This window comes from Barbus barbus, assembly GCF_936440315.1.
Source record: "Barbus barbus genome assembly, chromosome: 9".
NCBI classification, from domain to species: Eukaryota; Metazoa; Chordata; class Actinopteri; order Cypriniformes; family Cyprinidae; genus Barbus; species Barbus barbus.
This window is the reverse complement of record NC_136737.1, coordinates 12,866,546-12,893,240: the sequence shown is the minus strand read 5'-3', so window position 1 is coordinate 12,893,240 and position 26,695 is coordinate 12,866,546. Positions and strand designations below refer to the sequence as shown.

Genomic DNA, 26,695 nt, shown 5'->3' with positions numbered 1-26,695 from the left:
GAAAAAAAAAAGGTGACACATGTAGTACGACGATGAGGTTCAGGTTGTGCATCTGGGCGCAGCATGCTTGTAAACCATCCCATCTCTGGTTTATTACAGGCTACAGTGGACCACTCGTGTTTTTGTTGAAGAAACCAAATACTTTTATTTAGCCCGCTCCGTGGCTGGAATGTTTAAAATGCAAGTGTCAGCGAGTACAAAGAATGTGATAATAAGGTTCACTGTAGCCGAAAGTGCTCTAAAGCCCACCAGGTTAAAAGTCAAGGTGAGGAAGAATCGGCTGTGGTGGATTTGAGAAAATGATATCCACCCTTTTGAACAAGGCTACAGTGTTGTTTTATAGCTTTATCTTGAGAAGTGTTCTAATAAATAAATAGTTTAATGCATTTTTTCTTCTTTCTCCCTCTTTTTTTTGACAGCTATCTCCCATGGTTTGAGATTTATTATAAGCTGCTAAATACCCTTGCAGACTACTTATCAAAACACCAGGTAAGTTAAAGGAAGTTTTCAACTTGTCTTCACATGGAAAAAATGAGCAGGTTTACAATACACAAGAATAAAAATATTTAAACAGAAATTTGCATTCAATTTTCAGTCATTTAAAAAAGATAATTAATGTGATCATTTATTAATAACGGGTTTATGAACAGTTTTGCACATTATCACATTTCGTGCAGACTTTTTTTTTTAAACACCAGCTAGGTTAAAGTTGCACATTTCTAAAAATGGTTTTATTATTTACAAAAGAATATGAATTAAATGCTGCAATTTACACAAGAATTAATTGTAAATAAAACCGTTCTTAAATGAACACTTTTAATTCAACATTTTAAATACTCTTACCCTTGGGAAAAAAAAAAAATACAACACATAAGAATGAGTTTATGAAAGGGTAACACAGAAATTTGCATTAGATTTGATTATTTATGGTAAAAAATAAAAAGTAAATTTTTAACTACATTATTGCTTTTAAAGCAAAATTTTAAGTACAGGCTTTTTAAAACAGCTAATTTGAAGTCTTGAAATTTTCGTCTAAAATAAACATTTTTATCAAGCTCAATGGCAGTGAATAAGTTATTTTCGTTGACATTAAAGTGAAATAACTGAACATAAACATAGGAGCCTGAGAAAAATGCTCATTTTAGAAGAAAATTTCAGACGGCACTTAGGCTTTTGCATCTGAACTCTTCATATGCATGTATGTGTGTGTGTGTATATATATGTATGTATATATATATATATATATATATATATATATATATATATATATATATATATATATATATATATATATATATATATATATATATATATATATAATCTTTTTTTTTTTTTTAAGAACGGCATGAAGTATTGAGTACCCTTTCAGACTTTTTAAAACAAGTTGCACATTTCTCACATGGTTTTGTGATTTACACAGAAATGTGCATAAAATGTGTCAATTTATGCAAAAATGGTTATACGATTTACACAAATTTGCATTAGATGCTATACTGTAAATCGTTACGTAAATATGAATATGTAAAATCATTAATAAAACATTCTTAAAATATCAAATTTAATGTTAATTTCTAAATAGACTATCAAATCATTAGAAAAGTGAAGCGAAATCAAGAGAAGTCTTCAACTTCACATGGAAAAAACTAGCAAAAGTACATAAATTTATTAAATGTTTACACAAATCAATAAGTACATTAAATGTCACCATTTTTGTGAAATGAATGCAGATTTTCAAATACTCACGCAAATGAAAACAGTTACATCAGTTAAGAGTTCAAATTTGAATATGTAAACAGATCAAACAGTATCTGTAGTAACTGTAACTATTTGTAACTGTAAAAAATGTTTTCTCTGTGAGGTCACTGGCTGATTGCACCCTGCCGGGCCCCCTATTGAGCTAACGGCTAATGTCACAAATAGCATCGAAATTACCCACGTTCCTGCCATCCAACCTGTGAGCCAAAAGTGCCACTGCAAAGCAAAACCTTCAGTGTTTTGTTTTGTGTAAAGACAAAGAAAAAAGAAAATGTCATCTATAATCCGTCTCAGTGAAATAGGCACAGTTGGTTGGTTGCGCTTTGCTTTGCTGTTGTTGACATTTAACAGACCGAGCATCGAACAGGAAGTCAGTCCTTATGATATACGGGAAAACAAATTGTCAGGAAATACACTGTGCCAAATCTTTTTTTTTTCTTTCTGAAAGTTTCACAGCAGTAGGAGACGAAGAAAAGTTTGAATTAGGAAAAGGGGTTGAAAATATTAAGCTAACATCAAATGAAAAACAGAGTCTGTGTGGAGCCAGCGTCTAACTGAAGCACTCAGAGTTTCTCTATCAGTCTGTTATCGTTCAGTTATTTGTAACGGAGCCGCTGAAAGAGAAGTGAGGAAGTCCAAGCCTCCTCTACACAAACAAATCACGGGCTAAGTACACTGGGAGTCACAGGGGTCGGGAATTAAGCCAGTGTCATCGACCCGTTCCATTACCAAAAGTATGCCTTTTAGTTTTCTCTCATTCTTCACATTTCATGTTGTTCATTATGTGTAGTACATTCTCTGTATGATTTTTATTTAAGGCATTTAGCAGATGCTTATTAAGTGCAACGTTCAAAGTCATTTAGCTTCATTTATGAGACTGTAGCGGTCAACAGATGGTAAAACTGCAATTCAGAAAGTTTTCTTTTGGGAAAAGAAGTGCTACTTGATACAAATAAACTCTGTACACATAATACAAACACATAAAAACGACAAATAAAAAGCCTGTAGAATATGTTTCTAAGCAGTAGACGGTGTATTTTTTAACTGTGCGATAATTTATCTACAAATGACTTTACAAACAATCGGCACCAAAATTAGCATTCAATGCGATAATCGATTTAGAAAGGATTTACATTGTAAATGTACACATTCGCATTGTGTATGATGATTTTATGTCAAAAACTGTTTATACAGGCATTTGCGTTAAATGCAAATATTTATATTACAAAGAAAACGTTTATTATTTGCTCAGAAATGTTTGTAAGATTATTTGAATTTGATTTGTATCGGAGAATTTTAAATAAATAGTTTTTGCGTACAATTTAAACCGAAATTTGCATGAAATGTAAATAATTTATACGAAAATGTGAAATAAATGTGACAATTTAGTTTAAAAATGGGCCTTATTCATAAAATGCGAGCACAATGAATATGCCTAAATAATTCATAAAAAAAATTGAAGTGCAGAAATTTAGATAAGAATGAACTTATGAACGATTAAAAAAAATTGTGCCCAGTGCTTCTTACAAACTATTTAGATAGACATTTGCATTGAATGTCAATATAAGAATGTTTTTGCAAGAATGATACTATTTTAAAAGAATAATAATTATAATATGTATTTGTGTATGTATTGCCAGTGTTTGGCAGCAGAGTTAACGTAGTTGACTAGTTAATTAAATCTGAAAAACAAAACAAACAAGAAAACAAGAAAAACTATTTTGGTACTTGAAATGAATAAACACTAAATATTTATTTATTATAATTGCCAAGGCAACATTTCTGTTTTTAAATTTAGTTTAACTCGATGTACTAAAATAACTAAAACTGAAGCTGAAATAAAAACTAAAAAATGATCAATTTATGTAGACTTATAAAAAAATTAAAAATACTAAAAATGACACAAAAAAAATACAATAAAATTGCTCAAATTGTAATGAAAATTGAAAATATTACCAACAAGAACTGATAAAAAAAAATTAAAATAAAAAAATTTCCCCCCTTTACAAACGGTCCAGAAAGCAAACAAACCTAAACTCTAATACGCATAAATTAATTGTTTAAGCGAGTAAGCATGATCGGGTTGACTTTTGTCGTTGCATTCCGCGTGAGGCGGCGTTGACTGACGAAGAAGGACAAGAGCGCTGAAGGTTTATGGCGAGGGTAAATGAAGTGTTTCCTCAGGCTGTGTTACTGACCATGCGTGTGAGCATCCAGGCTCTCGTGACAGCAGCTCTCACACATACACACACACACACACACACACACACACACACACACACACACACGGCCATACATGCTACAAGCTCTGGCCACACAGCTAATCTGGGAACTTGCTTACAAAGGGCAATCTAAATATGTGCCTAACTATTCGTTGTCAGACCGTGTTTTAACGGCAACGGCATCGCTATTCTCCAGCAAGTTTGAGAGGGTAAATTGCACTCTTGTCATAAAAGCTCGTAAAAGCTCAGCGTTATAATCCTGAGGCCTGTTTTGTGGCAAAGCTTTTCTCCAATGGCTTCTTAAAGCCGCTCGCTCTGAGCAAGGACCTTTGGTTAATTACGAACAGCCAATGTTCGCCATAAATCATCCCTGGAATAATAAGCGTCTGCCGCAGCCTAGCTTACCGTCTCTTAACCTCAGGATCGCTCGTTAAATGTGTGTCAGTCGGATATATTTCTCTTCTGCAGACTTTACGCCGAGCGCTTTAAATCATGGAAGCGCTTTGCTGTTCCGTTGCTTTTTTATTTCGTACTCCTTTGGTTGTGTTTTTTTTATTTGTTGGTTTTTCATATTTGTCTTTTTTGTCCTTGCAGGAAGAAGACTTGAACGACATGTTGGAAACGCTGTACAACCACCCCGTGCCAAAGCCGAATACGCCAGTGAATCTGAGTGTGGTAGGTGCTGGGGAGGGCTGACGCTTTGTTTAGAAACAGAAGTGGGACCGTCGGACTCTGGCTCTGATAGCAGACACTGGACAGAGTGACCCATCAAACACAGCAGCAGCAACAACTGCCAGTCAATGACTATCTGTCTGTCTATTCTTCAGTCATTCTATCTATCTATCTATCTATCTATCTATCTATCTATCTATCTATCTATCTATCTATCTATCTATCTATCTATCTATCTATCTATCTATCTATCTATCTATCTATCTATCTATCTATCTATCTATCTATCTATCGTTCTATCGTTCTATCGTTCTATCTATCGTTCTATCTATCTATCGTTCTATCGTTCTATCGATCATTCTGTCTATCGTTCTGTCGTCTGTTCCATCGTTCTATCTATCATTCTATCGTTCAACTGTATCTATCATTATTCTGTCATTCTATTAATCATTTTATTTATCATTCTAATTATTAATCATTCTTTAATTCTTTCTATCCATCTGTCATTCTGTTGTTTCTTTCAGTCTGTCATTCTATCCTTCATTCTTTTACTCTGCATCTCATTCCATCCATCTGTCAATATTTTGCAGTCTATGTTAGTTTTTTTTACAGTCTCTCTATGTGTATGTCTGTCTGTCTGATCTCTCCATCTAATCTGTCTATATTCTTTCCTTCATTTTTGCAAGAGCAACCACTTACATTTTGCCAATGGGCAAGTAGTGCAGGATCCAGGAAGCAGACAGTCGGTGAGTGGAGAGTGAGTGTGCTGAAGGGAGAGGGATGAAAAGAAAGGGAGAGAGAGAGAGAACGGGGCAGTTCTGAAATTTGGAGCCGCTACCCTAATCGCATGGGAGACAGCTCTCCAATTTTGCCAAATAAACCAGCTCTATTCTTTTTTTTTTTTTAAATATGGCAAAAAAAAACATCCTTGGTCTTGTTGTCAGTTTTTTTTATTTTCTGGAAAACAATCAAACTTGCTAAATGATTCATGCTCTTCCACACTGCTGTATTCTCTTTTCAAATATCAAAAGTTTTTTTTTTAATTAAAAGCAAAAGGCAATTATGCTCAAGAAATCTCCTTGATGCTCTGCCTATTAGCCTACATTTATCTTTTTATTTAAATATGGATAAAAAAATAAACACTGCACCCTTGAATATCTGCTCAAGAACATTGCATTGAAACATCATCCAGTGTTTTTTTCAAGCTGTAATATTTTAATATCACACTTTAATATCATGTTCTGACTGTCATTTTTATATTTTTATTCTTTACGTTCACTGGATGTCATATAGTTATATATATTAATATAAGTTAATTAATATAATTAACCATTAAATAAACTCTGCATTATAAAACTAGTTATTGATATATAGTTAAAATGTTATATGTTTTATATTAATGTAACAATCACATATTGAATAAATCTAAAACACATTTATTTTTCACTCTACATTAAAGTAAGTTGACTCTAATGAACTTGACATCACTAGTTATAAAGCTTGCTATTGCTCAGGATTAGTTATCAACAATTTGCCCTTGTAATCTAAAAGCCAATCAGATCATCCGAAGGGGTTTCTTGGAATTGTCTGTACCGTCTCCCAGCAGGTGGTGGGATCACTAATCACCGTCATGTTCCTCTTTAACTTCTCTGAAGTTAAAATGATTGGCAACATGAAATGTTTGTTCGCTATTGAAATTTGGGAAGAGGGTCTTGGTGATAGGAGAGGTTTCCATCAACACTATGTGGGCAGTAATGTTTAAATCCGATGTGTGTGTGTGTGTGTTGGGGAGTGGTGTTGGGTGCAGGGTCTGGGATTCTGATCACACTACAGGGAGCAGCAGACAGAGCGCGGTGATAACAAGCCCTCTGATAATGTGTGATTTTTATAAACACGGCTGCAAAGTGTTGGCCACCGCCAGCTGGAACTGCAGTCCACAACACGGAGGGCAATCAGCTGCTCGGTATGGGAAAATAAACACATGTCAGCACATGAAGAAGAGAACTTGGTCAGTCTGCTTTATTGATATCTTCAAACTGTTTATATTTGTACGATTATAGCAAAAGCACTCTGGACACACACATAGAGTGCAGATAAATTGTTTCTGACATTGCACAGCACTTGGTTCGATTGCTGGAGTCATGTGATCACAGCATCCAAGATGAATATTTTAAAGCGTCTTTGAGTATTAGAGGATGCTAGTCGCACTTGTATTTGTTTGTGGAACATACGCAAAGGCAGCAAAAGTTGAACCTATGTGTAGAGCAACAGATGTGTACTCTTTACGCATGACTAATCGCGACCCAGCCTTGGGAAATAGTAGAGCGCGCCACACAGGCAAACAAAAGTGCTAAAGTTAGCAGGCAGCTTGGGATCTTTGCTTTGGAGCCTCTTTGATCCAGACATTAAACTTGCTCGCCTGTTCAAACATACGCCTGGCAGACCCCTCTGATACTGTCAGAACAGAGCAGTTGGCTTTTGTACCTTAATAAAGACTTTCTCTCCAATGCGGGGAGCCTCTTCCAGTAGTGTCCACAGGGGATCGGCGTTTGTTGACTTCATGTATCCGTATCTGTTGTTTGTATGCATGATGTTAACAAGCGCAAACACAGTTCAGGCCGATCACGGTTTATTTATTGGTTGTGGAACAGACAGTAGGTTCTATAAACACTAAATACTGGAAGGTTGTGTAATGGTGACCTTATCTTCATATTTTCTTGTCTGTTTTCTGCAGCATTCATACTTCATAGCTCCTGATATTATTGGACTCCCCACCATACCTGAAAGTGTGAGTATGTTTAACCCAGACACAAATACAGAGGCCCCAAATTTAAGCCAAACTTAATGTAAGAGTGTTATTGCACAACATGTCAGATCAACTGACTATTAGTGAAACAAAACAAAATCTAAAAACAGAACATTAAAACAAACCAAGAATCAAAACAAAATCTAAAACAAAACATTAAAAACATGAAGCAAAACAAAATATAAAACAAAAGATTAAGAAATAAAGCATAAAAACAGAACATTAAAACAATACATTAAACAAAACAACATACAACAAATTAAAAATGAAGCAAAACAAAATATAAAACAAAACATGAAACAAAAGATAAAAACTACATTAAAACAAAACATGAAACAAAACAAAACATTAAAAAACAAACATGAAACAAAACAAAATATCAAACAAGACATAAACATGAAACAAAAAATTAAACAACAAAACAAAAAATAAAATGAAAAACAAAACATGAGACAAAATATATAATAAAATTGAATAAAATATTGAATGCAACGGCAATCAAACATTTTAGGTGTGACTTGTGTAAATACCATAATTTCTCTAAATCACAACCATATTTTTTCCTTTTTCTAGAGAAATTTAACAGAATACTTTGTAGCAGTGGATGTGAACAACATGTTGCACCTCTACGCCAGCATGCTGCATGAGCGACGCATCATCATTACCTCAAGCAAGCTTAGCACTGTGAGTTTCTGCTCTCATTCTCATTTACACATCAGACAGCTTTCATGTTACTTAAAATATTAATATACATTGTTTTTATACAGTACATTTAAAATAAGTCTTCTGGGAACCGCCAGGGTTATTTTTGTATATACAGAAATATGTTTTTAATTTGTTTCTAATTAACATAGTATGTGATGGACGTATTTATTTTTTGCTCCCAGGACTTGAAACTTTTCACACCGGTGGAAAATGCAGAATCATAGAGATTATTATGTAGATCTTATTACACCCCCTGCTCTCTAGGGCTACATATTGCCAACTATCTCATGATACGATGCACATCATAATAAGTTGTTTAGATGACCTGCTTCTCATTAATTAAACAGTAAGAAAGAAAATATTTATACAATAATCTTAAACAACTCAAAAATTACTGTACACTGATTCGGTTCTCTCTGTTTTGGCATATTTTGGGGGTGTTTCTTTGGGCTGAAGTCTGTTAGCTTTAAATTATCACTTATTGGATCCCTGACTCTTCCACATATTTTCTGTCTGGCTCCTCTTGCCTGAAACAGGGAGTGGGCGCTTATCGCACGGGGGCGGACGATGGTCTAAACTTTCACGACAGTTGGTGTAGAAGCGGCGAGTGATGTCATTCGCTCCCTATCTCTCTCCGATTCCCCCCCGGTGCATCTGTGGTGTGCTCGCCGACAGTGCCGGAACCGAGGGGCTCCCCTTGGACCCTCTGGCTCCGGAGGAGGCTGTCAGAATGACCCTATCCGTGGAGTATTTCACTCCTCCGGGCTGCCGCCTTCATTCCATGTGCTCACTGACACGAAGGGTTAGAATGTGCAAATCATTAGTCTCTCGGGTAAATTGTTTTTTTTTTGTTGTTTTTTTTAACCTCCCATAACTTGATTTACTGTTTTGCGAGATGGGAGCGTGAGCGACCTTGAGTTTACGAAACTAATATGCTAAAAGAGCTACTATGAAGACTAGTGATATTAAGGTTCCACCTCAGCGAAGACTTTCATCATCTCAAATTCCAAAACCATCCGTCATCTTCTCAAGAGCCTTGGGAGTTCCATGCAACTATAGGAAGACACATGTGGTCAATTTTGCAAAGAATTCATAGATGCAAGTGTAGACATATGGCCAGTTTCCTGAATTGTTCAGAGAGGGCATTTGACAGTGGCCACGGTGTGGTCAGCCTACCGCTACCGTTTCTCGAGAGAGAGCCAACTGGATAAAGACAGAGAAGGAAAGGGGAAGAGAGTGAATGCATTATGCATGCTGCCAGCGGACCCTGAGTGTTCGGGCCCCTAGTGAACCTGCTGTGTCAGTCTAGCAGAGCATGGCCGCACACTTGCCTTTTATTGGAAAGCAAAAGAATAAATCATGATCTAACAACAAAGCATCAGTTGACTTATTGCTGTTTTGTGACCAGAGGTAAGGAGTACCACTGTTTTAAAACCATGTCGCAGGCTCCGGGAGGAAGCCGCCCATGCTGTCTTGTCATGTGCCAGTATAATTGTGCTGCATCAGGATCCCTCTAACTAGTCAACTGGGAGGCCCTGGTGCGTTTCATCTGCGAGACCCCCTCGGCCGGCCCCGAGTCTTGACAGCCGCCTTCTCATCATACTGTCAGTGGTATACTAACAAGACCCGATCCCGTCTTGGCCTGTGGTGCTAGCCACTGAGGTTCCTTTCGGCCTCACACGCTCCGCTTTTTTTACGCTCTACTCAGCAATGCCGTCTTATTTTCGCTCCTCCTCCATCTCTCTTACCACACCTTTAATAGACATTTTATCTTCCTCCGGCACTTCCTGTTCTCTTCTTTGTGGTATCGTGTTGTAGTGGGAGGTGGATTAGTGGTGTTTCTTTTTTTAATGCCACCTCCTTGTTAGCGATACACCGGTGTCGGCGCCCCGCTCAGAGCCATGCGTTTGTCAACAGGAGGGGAGAGCGAGGCTTGGTAATTGGGAAACAAGGAGAGGGCCAGGGGAGAGAAGTCTCGCAGGTAGCAGGAGTCAGCGCAGACTGCGGCACTGTCACCCTTGTCAGGGGGAATCACACCTCTAGTCTCCAGTCTGCCCCAATCACAGATTCCACTGTGAGCTTTGTTGTGCTTATCAAAGAATGGGACTTTTTTTTTTTGGTCTTTTTCTGTTCTTTGAGAAGTTGCCATGGATATTTTTGAACCCCAGCTTCTCCCTAGATGTAGGGAATATGTTTGTCAACTTGTTTACATAGGGTTCACTGGAAAGGTGTTACAAATCACATCTTTATACTTCATCTGTGGAATATATCTCAGCAAGGCAAAATGGTACAAATGTACTCCTAGAGATGAGTGTGAATGTGGTTTGATGGTGAAGTGAGAGTTCTGTGACTGTCACCTGATTGGGCAAATCCCAAGTTCACTGAACCAAGACAGCAAGATCCTTCTTTTTCCTCTCCTCTCAAGATAAATTTGTAGGTCTATTTCAGGGCTTCTAGTGTGCTGCTTAGCAGTAAAAAATTGTGTTGCTGATCTTGTTAGAGTCTTTAAACTTTTGCCTTGTCATTTTTTAATGAACAGGAGTCTAATGAATTTTTAAACATCAGCTCAGCCTAGAGTCTCAGGATTTTTACGTGTTCTTAAAGAAAATGTTATGGCATTTTTAATATAATATTTTTTGGTTGCACTTTACTTTACAGTATGCACACTTACATGTACCTAGTGAATTTACCTAAGAAAGTACTGGGTAATATAAAGTAACTACATGGTCTAAGGTTAGGTTAAAGGCCGGGACACACCAAGCCGACTTCAAGCCGAACTAGTGGCAACAAAAGCCAATGGTGTTGTCACCTCGTGTTGACTTGAACACACCGCACAGACTACAGCTGACTGCAAACTAGCAGGTGCATTCTGCGCCTGCGTGAGAGGAATTTGCTGTCTATATCAGCAGCTATCGATAGTATATATTCATTATTTAAAATGAGAAATGGAAACAAGGATATACAAGACCTATGCAGATATACGAAACGTAAACCTATTTTGTTGGTAACGTTCTTCATTTTAAGAAGCTCATGTTGTTATGAAAATATTTTCATATTGGAATGCTTGGGAAAGATCATGTAACATTAGAACAGCTTTCTGTCTGTGCCGCCTTCATTTACTTGCCCGTTTTCATCACTGTTGCTTTAATTCTACGGCACTGACTCTTACGTGAGCCCGAGGAGTGGAATACACCAAACAAATGATCACAACAGACATTGGCCAACGGCAGCTTGGTGTGTCCCGGGCTTAAGGGGTAGGTTCAGGGTTAGGACCTAATTATTACCCAGAGCTAGTCTATCACTAGTAATTTTTTATGATAATGTAGTTTCATTTAGGCATTTTTTTTTATTTTATTTTTTAGATATTTATCCTCAAAAAGTGTATGTCTTAATGAAACCATTGTTGAACTGATGCTGCATTTGTTGGTTTTCATATAAAAAACCCTTTTCATGAAAGGATTGTTTCATGTGCTCTTTGGGATTCCTTAGAATGGCATTATTGGTTTTTTGGGTCTATTATATATCCAAAGATGGATCCCTTTATATAATAGAGAAGACCCCCACTTAACACGTTCCCAGCACGCTCATTACCGCTAACGGCAGCGGTAGCTCACAGGTCTCGGCAGGATCCAGCCCCGCATCCAAACAAACCCTAATCCAGCATTTGTTTTTGTGGATGACTTCTTCATTTAAAGGAATATCAAGCATACCTTGCCTTTTTGTGGCCATTTCTTTTCATTTGGCATGTCTTCATTAATTATTCATAATTATATTTTATTAGGAGCAGCACTCCAACAGTGCATTGTGGGTACAACTGGAGATTCAATGGCAGCGATACAGTTATTCTGAACTTTCTCTTTAATTGTCACAGAAAGGAGGTCATGAGTGATTTTCTTGCAGGATCGCATACTCTGTGATGAATCCCTCGTTTGTGAGCAAAACAGCTCGTGTGGGAAAAATATCAAGAGTTAATTTGTTTTTGAATTCCACCTTTTAATGTTTATCTGTGTTTCGCCACCTCCTTTTCATGACCTCATCTTTGAAAGAAGACGGCACGGCTTCACTTTCAAGTCAGGAATAAATCAAGCCAATTGGGCTTGTCTGCGGACATTGTTGAATTAATTGGAATGTGCGATTAGGCTTTTTTACCCATCTCTACATGGTACGGAAGGGTTCCCCTCTAAGAAACTAGACGACAGTCTGTTCGCACAGTCAAAGAAAAGTGTTTCTTTGCAGTGCGATGACCTCTCAGCATGATTCATTTATTGGACCTTGAGATAAAGGGATCTCCAACAGAACGGGTCTCAAAGCTTTGATATCAACCAAACTTCAGTTGGTGCGAAATGCCATAAATATTCATTTCTTTCTTCTAAATTGCCCGTACGAAATTAGATCTGTCACAACTAATGCTTTTCCTTTCTTTTCAGAGAACTGCACAACAAATTTGCATATGTTATAATGCACGGCACTAAATTTCTGTTAATTAAAGCTGCGCTATTTCTTGACTCAATAGGTCACGTCTTATCCAGAGCAGTTGCGTTCGACCGCAATGTCACTGAACTTAACAACAACAGCACTCAACCAGCCTTACCCATCACGGACGTATACAGAAGTGATTCAGGATTAAAGCTGATCTCTTTGAAGCTAGCTGCTGTGCCACGGCCCAGCTTGGTTGGTTTCAGTGGTCAATTGTGATATTGTGTGTGTCAGTGAGCAGGGGGGTCTCTTTATACTTCCGAGCCATGGTTCACACATTACTGGAAGCTCCAGTTGTCAAGACCCCTGTTCCAGCCCCTACTCCCCATGGTATTCCAACAGCTCACAGTCTTTCTTGGCTAACTCATGTTTCATTCTTTGGCAATTTGCCCTAATGAAGTCCCAGAGGAGCCTTCAGACCTCTGTTCTTTTTCCATATTTAATCATGTTATTTTAATCTGGAAGATGAGGAAGCTCCGGCGTGTGTGCATGTGCCACACAGGTCATTACAACTGGTAGGTAGCCATGAGGGGGAATCAGGGTGTGGTGAGGGGTCACTTGGGTGTTCACTCATTAAACATCCACACCAGTGTCGTAATTAAGTGCTCGCTTCTTGTAGAGTGTGATTATTTACTGTGCGTGTGTATAACAGTAATAAAGCATCATTAATTTTGTATCACCGCTTCACATTTGATACCTTGTGCTTTGGTGTATTTTTAGGCCCTCAATTGATGCCCTGATTTTGAGTTTGAACCTGCACATTTAACATCAGAAAAGCAAAAAACAAAAGCGCATGTTTAATCTGCTTGTGATGTTAAGATAAAAAGAGTAACTGTTTAATGCTGCCTGCTCTCCTGGCCCACAATAAACGCAATCCCCTTAAGCATAACGGATTAAACGGTGGCATATGAAGGAGCTCACATGTCTGTTTTTTTTCTTGTCGTAGTTAACTGCATGCGTGCAAGGGTCCACCGCCATGCTCTACCCTATGCACTGGCAGCACATCTTCATCCCTGTACTTCCTCCTCACCTGCTGGATTACTGCTGGTAAGAGCCGTGCTCGTCTCACACACTTTCACAAATGTCTCATTTATATCTCACTCAAGCTTGGGCTGTGCTGCTTTCTGAGCTTTAGAAAGAGCTTTTTTTCTGAGCTGTACGATTTTGTGCTTTAGGCAATTTGAGTGAGTATATCAAGCTTACATTGATTTTTTGCTTTGTACGTCAAGACAGAATTCACAGAAATTATGTTTTCTTTGCTGATTACAGGGAAATCTGTGAAATTCTGTGGATTAGGATCTGATAGTACCACATTCTGTGTCGAAACTATTATCATCTTAAGAAAAAATATTTAATAACGAGCACATATTGGGCTGCAGGAACTTTTAGCAGTTTTTTAGAAATCCGTTGCTTTCTGCTTAAAGACAGATATTGATAATATGTATTTAATATCATAAAACAGACATGGATAAGTCAGAATAATTTATTTATTTGTATATTTATTTATTTATTGTAGATTAAATGTTTTAAATAAATGTTTTATATCCATCCAGTACACACAAAATATTTTTTAATTTGTATATAATTTATTTTTATTATAAGTATATAAATTTATAAAGTGTCTATATATATGTGTGTGTGTGTGTGTGTATGTGTATATATATATATATATATATATATATATATATATATATATATATATATATATATATATATATATATATATACACACACACACACACAATTTAAATATAAATTACAATTTTAAATAAATAATTTATGTATAAATATGTAAATTAAAATAAAAAAATTAAATACAAAATTCCCTTAAACTATAAAAAAATATTTAAGTACAGAAAAATGAAAAGGTCAGGCTTCTGTTAATCAGCCAAGCAGGTACATTCTCAAAATTCGGCCAAACTTTAGGCCATTAATTGGCCTGGCAGATATATCGCTCCATCAGTAACATGGAGCTTCTGAACATGCGGTACTACTTTCTGAAATACCCCTCATCCTAATGAATATCTTTCACCATGTCTGAGATCTCAAAGGGTTTATGAAGGACATGATTTAATAGCACTAATGCCACCACACCAAGTCCAGCATGCAATCTTCTTTTTTTTTTTCTTTCCTTTACCCATCAGGAACATATATGGCTTGAGAGGCAGGCTGATTTCCGTATGCCGACTGTGGGCTAAAACCGTGACCAAACTCTTAACTTACAGCCCTGCTCTATAGCTACCAGAACACCCTATACCCTTAAATTGACGGACTTGTGCTGCCATGCTTGACACCAGAGCTCCTCAGAAAATATTTGTGGTCGTTGATATAAATGCAGCTTTAAGAGTAGCGCCGTTTTCCAGTCCAGCACAGACATCCAAGTCGATTGATCATATTTTAGCTATCTAATTATACAAAAAAAAACATTATCATATTATAAGGCTGTGCATCGCTCATAATGAGCGTTATTAGAAATGATGGGAATTAGGCTGTCATAACAAAGTTAGTCTCATGGTCAACAATGACGTGACGGGGCTCACCCCGTGCATGTGAGTGCGTGTCAGTGTGCCTGCATGTCAGTTAAATTCGTGGCCTTAACAGATGCAACGAGGGAGACTGCAGCTTATTAGCCACATAACCTGATTGAGCGAGCACTGTAGCGGCTACCCAAACCTATCTAATTACACGGCCCTGCCTCGCCCCGCTCAAAAGTGATGCTTGCCAATTGCACTAATCACCTTCAGCGCTCAAAGAGCTCCTTCCGGGAAACGGTCGAGAATGCTAGTAAAGGTTCGCTCGTGATGCATGTCAATTTACAGCGATCTTCGTTTGTTAATATTTGCTTCTAGTGTTATATTTGTACTGTTAATTTTTGGAATTATTAATATTTTTTAAAATGCAAGAAAGTATTTTTATGTTGCTAATGACTGTGGTTTGTCTCTGTTTCCAGTGCGCCCATGCCATATCTGGTCGGAGTTCATCTCAGCCTTTTAGAGGTACGTCACATAAATCTACTGTCAGCAGCCGTTCATCATCCTTAAAGTGTTTTACGAGACGTTTGATCAGAAGCACTACTGCTACCAGTCGCAGCTTTCCGATATTACATAAACCATCGTTATTTATTTACTTTTTCACTCCGGGTCACTTAAAACCAGCCGTCCCTCTGGATTCAAACCATCTGAGATGCTAATAACGCCCATCTACTTTGATGCATCAGCGCAGAGCACGGGGAAACCTACAAAAATTTACACATTGTTTTTTTTTTGCTTTTCATCTCCCGGGCGCCCATTAGGAATGAAAGAGCCAGAGAAACAAAGAGATGGTGCGTTCGGTTATTGAGAAATGGCATGTTGGTTGGAGGTAGACCTATAGCTTCACGCGCAGATCTGATAGCGCTGACAGTCGCGGCGGTGCTGGTGTTTATCACACGTTCGCCCGCTGACAGTCCCCCCCCCCTCCAACCCTCCCTCCCAATCCGGCTGCACGTAATTAGACCAAATCAGCACACGGGCCGCCGTAGCAGCGACTGTCAAAAATGACAAACCAGAAATTTTTTACACACTTGGCTGTTTCCCCCACCTGCACTGGAGGAATAATTATTGGATTTGTCGCCACTACCGTGACTACCATTGTGTGGAAGCATTACACCGCTCAACACAGTGGTGCTTCATTCAACGTGCCTGAATAGTTTTATTATTTGGTTAGGTATTATGTATATATTTCATAGTTAAAATAGTTGCAGCACTTGTCAAAAAATAAATACAAAGCATATAATGAAATAAAAATTGTGTGTGTGTGTGTAAAAGCTTCATCTGGTTTCATTTATGAGAATCTGGGTTTTGCATTGTTAACGCAATCTATTTAAATCTTGTCTGCTTAGTCTTTACCTATATGTTTTGACATTGTTGAAGGAAGTAAATAATGTGCTCTGAATTGGTTTGGAATTTAACACTGAAAATTTAGTTTAGCCTCACAATGTTTTTCTTCTACAAAAATGTTAGTTTATAAAAATGCTTTAAATAAACTACTGTTGAAAAAAGTATTCATATATCACATTTAGGCTATTAAAATGCTTACAGGAAATAGGAATAGGCAGGGCGGTGTGTAACAAAGTGTGCTGCATTTTCAGAGAGTAAAGAGCAGATCCCTGGAGGATGTGGTCATTCTGAACGTGGACACAAACACCCTGGAAAGCCCCACAGACGACCTGCACAACCTGCCCAGTGATGTGGTGAGTGTCCCTAAACACACACACACACGTTTACCTAGAAATCAAAATGAAGACACACCGTAGACTTCTACTGTTTTTGTATAGACGTAATTATTAATTATTACTACAGTTAATACTATAGAGTGCTAAAGAATGCTGTGCATTTTTAGTATTAAAAAAACTGTATTTACTTAGCGCCCTTTTTCCAAATGATGACATCCCTAGATGTTCCCAAAATGAGGTTTTGTCAAAGATATATTTGACACAACCTGCTTTTGTAGTAGAGTGAGTAAAATAATGCATATAACTTTTATTTAAAACTAAATAGTTTTGTGTTTGAAATTGAAAAAGAAAACTTTTTTTTTTTAAATATATAAATTGAATATAAATATAAAAAATTACTTTATAAGGATATCCCCAAATGGTAAGTTTCTCCTAATTTTGCTTAACTTTAAAAGATAAAATTGTTATTGTTATTAAGATAATGAAAGTAAACCTACACACACTTACATTACCGTTCTCACTGTTTTCTTTTGTTTTAAGCCCTCTGTACACACACACACACAAGAACATGATTTTCATCATTTTCTCCTGTTCTTTCCATCTTTTTTTCGCACATTTAAACAAACAGTCTTTCTCTGGTTAGAGGAGCACACTGCACCTCTGTCCTCTCATCATTAGCAGACCGCGGATCCCCAAAAACCGTGCTCTGTAAACTTGCCCCCGTGACGTTAAACGGCTGTCGCAATTCGTCGGCCATCTCTGTGAATTTCAAACTCCTACCTTCATCTCTTTTTTTTTTTTCTATCTTCTTTCTGCCTGCCCAGTGGCCCATCTCTCTAGAAGTCCTGGATTTTCTGAAGGCGCAGGGAAGAAGGGGGCCAATTATTAGATCCTGCTTTTCTGCCACCTGCCAGCGCCTTCTCTCTTTAATTAATGTTTAGGTGGCACGGTCAGTGCAACAGGAAGTGCATCCAGCGTCGGGGTCAGAAACACGTCTGTCATCTGTCCTTTTGAAAATGTGTTTTTTTTTCTGTTCCACTGGGGGGGGTGTTTTAACACTCCTATATGACTCGGTGGATCCCGCTGCTGTCTGTCCAAGCAGAAAAAGCCAGCCTGTTCTGTTATGCCATCTCAGCACTGGCATCCCATTTGTAAATTAAATTGCAAACGAGAGCATCGTAAAAAAAAAAAAAAAGAGTCTTTTGAAACTGACGGAGGGGAAAGAAAAAACCTCTTTGTCTTCGTAGCGTGATAAATTAAGTGACAGCTCCATGTTTGCTTTGATCCTCTCGCGCAATTTTTCATTGACTAATGATAGAACGTATTCTGCATATCATGTTAAATTACCCCACCTGAATGTAAATGTCACCTACAATAATATATTTATCACCGCAAAAATTCATTTTTCTCTCCCTCTGGTTATCATACCTTTGGGGATATTAAAATTCATAACTCAAGGAATATGTTTAAATCGAGCAAAATCTCTAGGTATTTTTCTTAAATTGTCTGTCACATGGCAATTGCTGCACACGGGCATTTAAATTCAATTCAATTAATTTGATTCACATTTTTCTTTTCATTTGTTTAAACACACACTTATACATTTATTCTAGCCTCAAAAAAAAATCGATGCATTTTACAACTATAAAGCAAAATATAATATAACTGACCCTGGAGCGTATTTTATTTTTTATTTTCTTTCCTCCCAAGTCTTTTATTGATTCAAGCCGAACCTTTTGAGATTCATGTAATTAAGTGTTTGAAGGCTTTTTTTAAACCATGTGGACTTTATTATTCAGGGAGTCTGACCACTAGACCCTCTCCCAGACGGGTCAGGGGTGACAGTTGTCCTGAATTAGCTGGCCCTTTTTTCAGACGGGACCCTATGCTGTGCTCTCCGCTGTCTGCCAGTTAATGGCAGTTTTTCCCAATTTCACACATAATATTTTAGATTTATTGACTATTAGAAATGCTACCACGCCAGTAGCGATTCCGTTCGGCGCAAACCTACGTATTTTACAAATAGAGATAATAATTGAGAGGATGTGGCGAACAATCGAGAGTGATTTCAAACATGCCTTTTTATTAGAAACATCAGATGGGACAGGGTTGAAAGTCCACGGATTGTGTTTTTGGGTTGCGCTTTTAATCACTGCGCTTTTTGAAAGTGTCACACGAAGGTTCAAAATAAATTTGCCGCTTTAAATGTTACGTTTTAGTGTCGGCGAGTATAAAGTGACTTTGCGATCCAACATATATATATAAATATATATTGAAATAAAAATCACTCATGTTTTTCGAACTAGATTTTCTTTGTTTTAGAAGATATTTGTTGCTGAAGTTTTCTAAATATTTAGATTTTAATGACGGGTTGTTGTTGAGTTTGCAAAAAAGAAAAGAAATTATGTTAAAAGGAGACTTTGCTCTCTCCCAAATAAATGAAGGTGTTTTCCTCCTTAAACATTGTGAAAATGTTTCTTATTGTTTTTGTTTTTTTTATTCAATAATACTAGGATTTGGTAGCAGAGTTTGGGGGGTTTACTTGTGCAGTCATTAAAACTCTCTAAAAATAGAAAATTATGAATCCATTGTGCTACCAAGCAGTGCTGGAGTCTTATTTGGATGCGATTCTCTGTGTTCACAGGTCCTGAGACGGTTTTGATCAAATATTCCTTTTGACTTTATTACTTTTGTTCGAGTTACACCAGATCTATTGTTTATTTTTCTTTGCCGCTTGTGTCATTCCGGTTGTCTCCTTTTTCGTCTCTTCCACACAACTTATATTTGTACTTCCTGCATTTGATCGTTTACGTTCTCAATCAACAGCGAAGATTCGAGTTTGCACACCCACCTCGTGTATGTTAAACTAGCAAATGAAGGTTAACAAATTAATCAGAGGGCGCAATATCCGCGCGCCTCCTCTGAGATCAGCCGGCGTGGTGTTTAATTGGGATTCGAGAGAAAACAAGCACTACATCAGCTGACACACCAAACAATTACTGTTTGGGGAAAGGGGGAATGTTGCGTTCTTCAGCGCTCGTTCTATTTCCAGCGTGTCGCAAATCAAACCCATGCTGAAGCCTCGGTTTGTTGGGCCGTAGTGTGCGGGACAGGTGGGGCTCATTTCCGGCCCGAGTGGATTAATGCAGTGTCCAGCCCTCAAGGCACCGCCGTTATTGGTCTGTTGATGAACAATAACTGTATTACATTGGCGCTTTTTTGCTTTAGACTCCGAAGGCGCAGTGTCAGACTGAAATCAAATGCGGATGTTTTAAAAATCATTCAGATGTATTTTACAGTCAGACTTTTTAGCATTTCAATGCATTCAAAAGTAATAAAAAATACATTTTAGGTGGGTTTAATGTTTTTATTTTTTGCAGACTTGCTGTATATCTTTCACATGCCAAAATTGAGTAACTTGCGCATTCATTAGCATATGAAGTAGCAGTGATTTGATGGAGTAATTTGGTTTTTGAATACTAACGAGTGAACACTACTGAGTTGTCATTTGTATTACTGCTTCTTTCAGGTCAGTTCAGTTCATATTTATGTATTTTGTAACGGCCTGATAAGTGTCACATCATATTTGTGATCATATTTAATATATTTTTGATTAAAAGTAAATTTTTTATTAGGTTTGTCATGTTATTTCTTATGTAATTTTATATTATAATATATATATATATATATATATTTAATTTTAAATGTTACAACGTTTTTAGCAGAAAACATTCCTAATTTGTTTGTTAAAAAGTTTTATTTTATATTACGTTATTTTATATTTTTATTTATTGTAAATATATGTTGTATGTATTTATAAGTATAAAATACTGACCTGCTTTTTATCAGAAATATTTTAGCATTTTTGACTACTGTCTGACTGATGTCTGATGTTTTATTTTATAACAAGTTTATTAATTATTTTATTTATTTAATTTAATTTTAAATGTTGTATATTAAGACACCGACCTGGATTTTGTCAGAAATCTTTTAGCATTTTTGAATGATATCTGACAAAAAGTTCTGTTTTATAACAAGTCTTTTTTATTTTATTTATTTATTTGTTTATTTTAAATGTATGTTGTATATTAAGAAGATGACCCTGACCTGCGTTTTGTCAGCGATCCTTTAGCATTACAGTTGAAATACGCTTTGTCTTTGTGTTTTTCTAAAAGGATGTGAATTCACTCAGTGTGTACATATACTTTTGCCTAGTGCACATCAAAAGAAAGCAGAAGATTTTCATATCTATTTCTTTTTTCTTTGTAGTCCTCTAATTGCCTCCCAACGGCTTTCCATCCCTGGACAGAATCCTTAACAAAACATATTTTTCCCTCTGTCTTTAAAAAAAGAGAAGTCTTTCAGCCACACTCCGAAAGGGTCACAATGTAACCTGATGATATCGTGAGCTGATTTATTTGCATAATTAAATCATTGTAACTCGCCATTTCTTAAATGCTTTCTTTTCAAATTTTTGTAAGTTCCTGTGTATTTTAGGTAGTTTTTTTTTCAAGCTCTACTTTCTCTTACAATTTTAAGTAGTAATATAAAAATACTACTTTTTTTTTTTTTGTAATATTTGCAATTGACTCTAAATAGTCAGGCTGTAAAATCCATCAGATCTGGGTTTATAAGCCTGGCAGAAGAAGTGTAAAATATATGTGTGAGGATATGCCTGTGTGTAGCGCCTGTCCGCGGCTTGTTCAGTTGAATTAAAATCCCTTGACCATAAACAGCTCCGCTCTCGAGGAGGGCCGTGTGTGTGTGTGTGAGCGAGCGAGCGACTGAGCATCTCAGAAGTGGTGTTCTGTTGAAACTCGGGTGTATAATAGAAGACTACCGCAGAGCAGATCTCCATGGTACCATCCTTTAGAGCAGGAGACAGTGATGCACCTGCTAATTATCATCTCCAGCTGGTGAGTTAAATGGAGATCTGTTTCCAGGGCCACCTCTGACCCCGTGCTCTTTACTTGATGCACTTCAAACCCTGTTGGGGAGTCCATGCAGTAGAGTTTAATGAGGCCCTGTGTTTGCCCTCCGCGGGCTCGGCGAATCGGAGGCTGCACTTTCATCCTCAGCCATCCTCGCTTGATGTAAATTGAAAAGATCACAGCTATGGGGAGAAGACCTATAGTGGAAAGGCCTCTCTGCATAGATTATGAATATCATAACTCAATATAACTCATCTTTTCTTCCCCCCCTTCTCCCTCGCTACCCACCTCCTACAATAGCATAGTTATAATTGGACCCAATGGGGGAGTCTCCCTTTGATCAGATCATAGACTGAATGACTTTACACTAAAAAATGTCACTGCCAAATAGGTTTATCACCTGTAGAGCTAAGCTCCCCTCTGATGCCCCCCTCTCACATCTCGTTAAAGTTACTCTAAGTCTAGTGGTTAATTAGTCTGACTGATCAATTATTGGCCATTTATTGTGCCGCCCAATTATTAAATTGAAGTTTATCACCGACATTGTCTTTGAATTTGTATGGCAGGAATCGATTTGTGAATCAAATATTGACAGAGGGTAAATCGAAGTGTAATGTTCAGTAAGAAATTCAGCAAATTTATTTGAAATGTTTATATATATATATTTAATTGAGTAATATGATGACTTTTTGAAAACATGTAATTTAGATATAGAAATGAAATCATTCTCAATTTATTATTTAATATTTTTAGAAAATTTAAATAATGTACAGAAAGAAATATGTATTAAAAAAGAGATATATATATATATATATGCACACATACACACACACACACACATGTATTTGTGTGTATGTGTGTATATATATATATATATATATATATATATATATATATATATATATATATATATATATATATATATATATATATATATATATATATATATATATATATTTAAGATTGTACAATATTTAAATTATTACATAGATGGGTAGATAGATTTTATATATATTTTAAACTTTGGAAACGTAATTTAGATATTGAAATTAAATATTTTTTTATGTTTAAGATTTTTAGAAAATGTAAATTACTTTATATTTATATATTATCAACTTTTTTGAATATTCTCTCTCTTTCTATATATTAAAAAATGAAAATATTTAATGTATAAATATATGAAATAAGAGTTTGTGATATTTAAATGACTACATATATTTTTATTTATGCTATACAGAACATGTATGTTCTGTATGTTATATAGAACTATTTACAAAATGATATATTTTTATTTAAATCTAATGTAATTTAAATACATTTTAAACATTATTATTAATAATAAATATCAAATAGTTATTATTGTTATTATTATATAATAGTTATTTCTGACTAAAAAAATCTTAATATTAATGAAGATTTTAAGTCAGATTTAAATGACTGTTTTTAAATCTGTTTAAATCAGTTTTTTTTAATGTAACGAAATAAAAACTAATGTAATTTAAATACACTAAAATAAAAACAAATTAAATAATATTTTAAATAAATATAAATGTATAAACTGAAATCTTAAATGCTAAATAGAAATATTGAAGATGTTCTTGTGCACAACCTTTTGTTTTATCTCCTCTTATTTGCCCACTGGGTATGCTGCACATTCTCCTGAGTGTGAGTGGCATTTTGCTTTCTTTGATTCTTCAAAAATGAAGACTGTTTAACGGATTGTTTGGGGAGAGCGAGAGAAGTGAGGGGAAAAAAGACAACGCATCAACATGAAATATTAATACGGCGCCAACTTTACATAAACATAAAAGCACTTAGCCAGTGTGAATATGGAGATGACACTTGTTAATTTAGCGCCGCTAAACTTCCTGTTTGATGCTTCTGAGTATTTGCCACATCAGCTCAGGGATGCTGTGAAAAAGAGGCACGTCCCAATAGAGACCAATAGAACAAAAGACAACAAAATTTTTATTTGTCCTATATAGAAAAATGCCAGTTTGTGAACAGCCTGATTGCAAAACCTCTTTCCACAAGGGTCAGTGACGATTCATCTAGGTGGTTTTCCTGCGTTCCCAAACCGAACTGTCTCTTGGTATTCAGCCGATCACCTAAACGCTCTAGTTTATGCTCTTCACTTGATCTTCCCTAATGAAGGAAGCTAAACCAATTATTGATATGCACGCTGCTCGGTGTGAATTGCAGGCTTGTAAATGAATTTCCAGCAGATGGTTATGAGCGCCGCAGCATACGTAATCAATTTGGTTAACCTTACATTACCTGGATCAAGCTCCGCTTCATGGTTCATCCCCATGTGTTTGTGCACCGCTGTGTCTCATGACAGGCTTGGATGATTCGATACAGAAGGCTTGGGAGTATGGGGAAAATCTGAAGGGGACATGCAATTCAGATGCTTTTCCTTTGTCTGTCTGTCGTATTTGCAGCAACTTTTGTTTTAACAACAAAAACTGCAGGGGGTCCCTTACTGGACCCCCTGCAGTTTGCCTACAGAGCAAACAGGTCTGTGGATGATGCAGTCAACATGGGACTGCACTTCATCCTGCAGCATCTGGACAGACCAGGGACTTATGTGAGGATCCTGTTTGTGGACTTCAGCTCCGCTTTTAACACCATCATCACGGAAACCCTTCAAAATAAACTAACTCAGCTCTCCGTGCCCACCTCCGTCTGCCAGTGGATCAACAGCTTCCTGACAGACAGACAGACAGCAGCTAGTAAAGCTTGGTAAATTCACATCCAGCACTTGTACCATCAGCACTGGAGCTCCACAGGGCTGCGTTCTCTCCCCACTGCTCTTCTCCCTCTACACCAACAACTGCACATCTAAAGACCCTCTGTCAAGCTCCTGAAGTTTGCAGACGACACCACACTGATCGGCCTCATTCAGGACGGTGACGAGTCTGCTTACAGACAGGAGGTTAAGGAGCTGGCTGTATGGTGCAGTCTTAACAACCTGGAGCTGAACACACTCAAAACTGTGGAGATGTTTGTGTACTTCAGGAGAAACCCCCCTGCTCTCCCCCACTCACCATCATGAACAGCACTGTGACTGCAGTGGAGTCATTCAGATTCCTGGGCACCACCATCTCTCAGGACCTGAAGTGGGATATTCACATTGACTTCATTGTCAGGAAGGCCCAACAGAGGTTGTACTTTCTTCGCCAGCTGAGGAAGTTCAGCCTGCCACAGGACTTACTGAAACAGTTCTACTCTGCCATCATTGAATCCATCCTCTGCACTTCTATAACTGTCTGGTTCAGCTCAGCTACCAAATCTGACCTCAGAAGACTACGGAGGGTAGCCCGGACTGCTGAGCGAATTATTAGTACAACCCTCCCCACTCTCCAAGAACTGTACTTATCCAGAGTGAGCAAAAGGGCTGGTAAAATCACCCTGGACCCCTCACATCCAGCACACTCCCTCTTTCAACTGTTATCATCTGGTCGACGCTACAGAGCTCTGAGCACCAGAACGACCAGACACAGGAACAGTTTCTTCCCTCAGGCAATACATCTCATGAACACTCAATAAATAAACGTAGAACACACAACTAATACATTATCCATTCACCACACTCACTTATTTCATTTTTATTTTTCTCATTTCTAATTTCTAATTTGCACATACTTGACCTGTACATACATAGTTGTCTATATTATATATTATGTTTTTTTTTTTTTTTTTGCTGCTTTGTACATTGGTTATTGGCTATTTGTTGTTATTTTGTTTTTATTATCTGTGTCCTGTCCTGTTGCTGTCTTTCTGTTGCACTGTGGAGCTTCTGTCACTACAACAAATTCCTTGTATGTGTAAAACTACTTGGCCAATAAAGCTCATTCTCATTCTCATTCTTATAAAATACATTTACACATACATTTTTACATAATTTTCCTTCAAATGTAGTTAATGAATAAATTTTTTCAAAAACGTTCTCTTTGGGTCGTGCCATTTGACATATGACAACATGAACTAACCTTTGCTCTCTCTAATTTTATACTATTTTCAGCAAACATTTTAATGACTCTAAAAATGTCAAGTGCTTTTAACATCAAATAAATTAAACATTTTACTGTATTTTTCTCCCAGAGTCATTTTGATTTAACTTGAATTAATAAATGTATTATTTTTTAAATGTTTTGACATTTTGCATCATAAATATCTCAATGTTCTCTTTGGGTCGTTCCATTTGACATATGACAACATGATGAGGGGTGAGAACCAGAAGGGCGTAAGTGACATTTTTGGTGAAATGGAGATGGCAAAAGTACTGTCATCCATGTGTGTACAAATTTTTATTATAAACAATTGAAATCAGTGCACAAAGTCAGATCAAACTATGGTAAAATTTTTGTTTTGGCTCTCCTGTAAAGTTGGTGAAATGTCACTTGCGCCTTTCTGGTTCTCACCCCAATTCCCTGTTTTAAGATTTTCTTGTTACGTGACAAAATGTTTTCTGTGTAGTTATACCACAATTATATTTATATATATATATATATATATATTTTTTATATATATATATATATATATATATATATATATATATATATATATATATATATATATATATATATATATATATATATATATATATATATATATATATATATGCATATAAATTTTTTTCTTATGGGTCAAATAAGTTCACATTTTGAATGTACTTTTTTTTTATGCTATTTAATTTTTTTAATGTCAAGTTATTTTAAGATTGAATAAAATATTTTTATTAATAAAAAGTAATTCATAAATGTTTTTATAATTAATTAAACATATAGTAATAATCTTTGAATAGTAATTTTTATTTATTTGTTTTAATTATTATTATTATTATTATTATTATTATTAAATAATTTTTCCTAAAAATATTATTCCCCCATTTCCCTATGTATGTGGAGAGATT

General features: G+C 36.5%; 1 protein-coding gene across 3 annotated transcripts in view; it reads left to right on the top strand.

Moving 5' to 3' along the window:
* LOC306874531 (DENN domain-containing protein 1B-like) overlaps positions 1-26,695 on the top strand; it is a 101,846-nt gene that overhangs the window by 47,957 nt on the left and 27,194 nt on the right. For 2 of the 3 annotated variants that reach the window (XM_079424655.1, XM_079424653.1), the window contains exons 6-13: positions 420-489; positions 4,572-4,652; positions 5,336-5,395; positions 7,384-7,437; positions 8,029-8,139; positions 13,583-13,683; positions 15,587-15,632; positions 16,766-16,867. In XM_079424655.1, coding sequence (XP_079280781.1) covers positions 420-489; positions 4,572-4,652; positions 5,336-5,395; positions 7,384-7,437; positions 8,029-8,139; positions 13,583-13,683; positions 15,587-15,632; positions 16,766-16,867 — 625 coding nt within the window. The remainder of the gene's footprint in view (positions 1-419; positions 490-4,571; positions 4,653-5,335; positions 5,396-7,383; positions 7,438-8,028; positions 8,140-13,582; positions 13,684-15,586; positions 15,633-16,765; positions 16,868-26,695) is intronic. The other variant, XM_079424654.1, reaches the window with a different exon arrangement.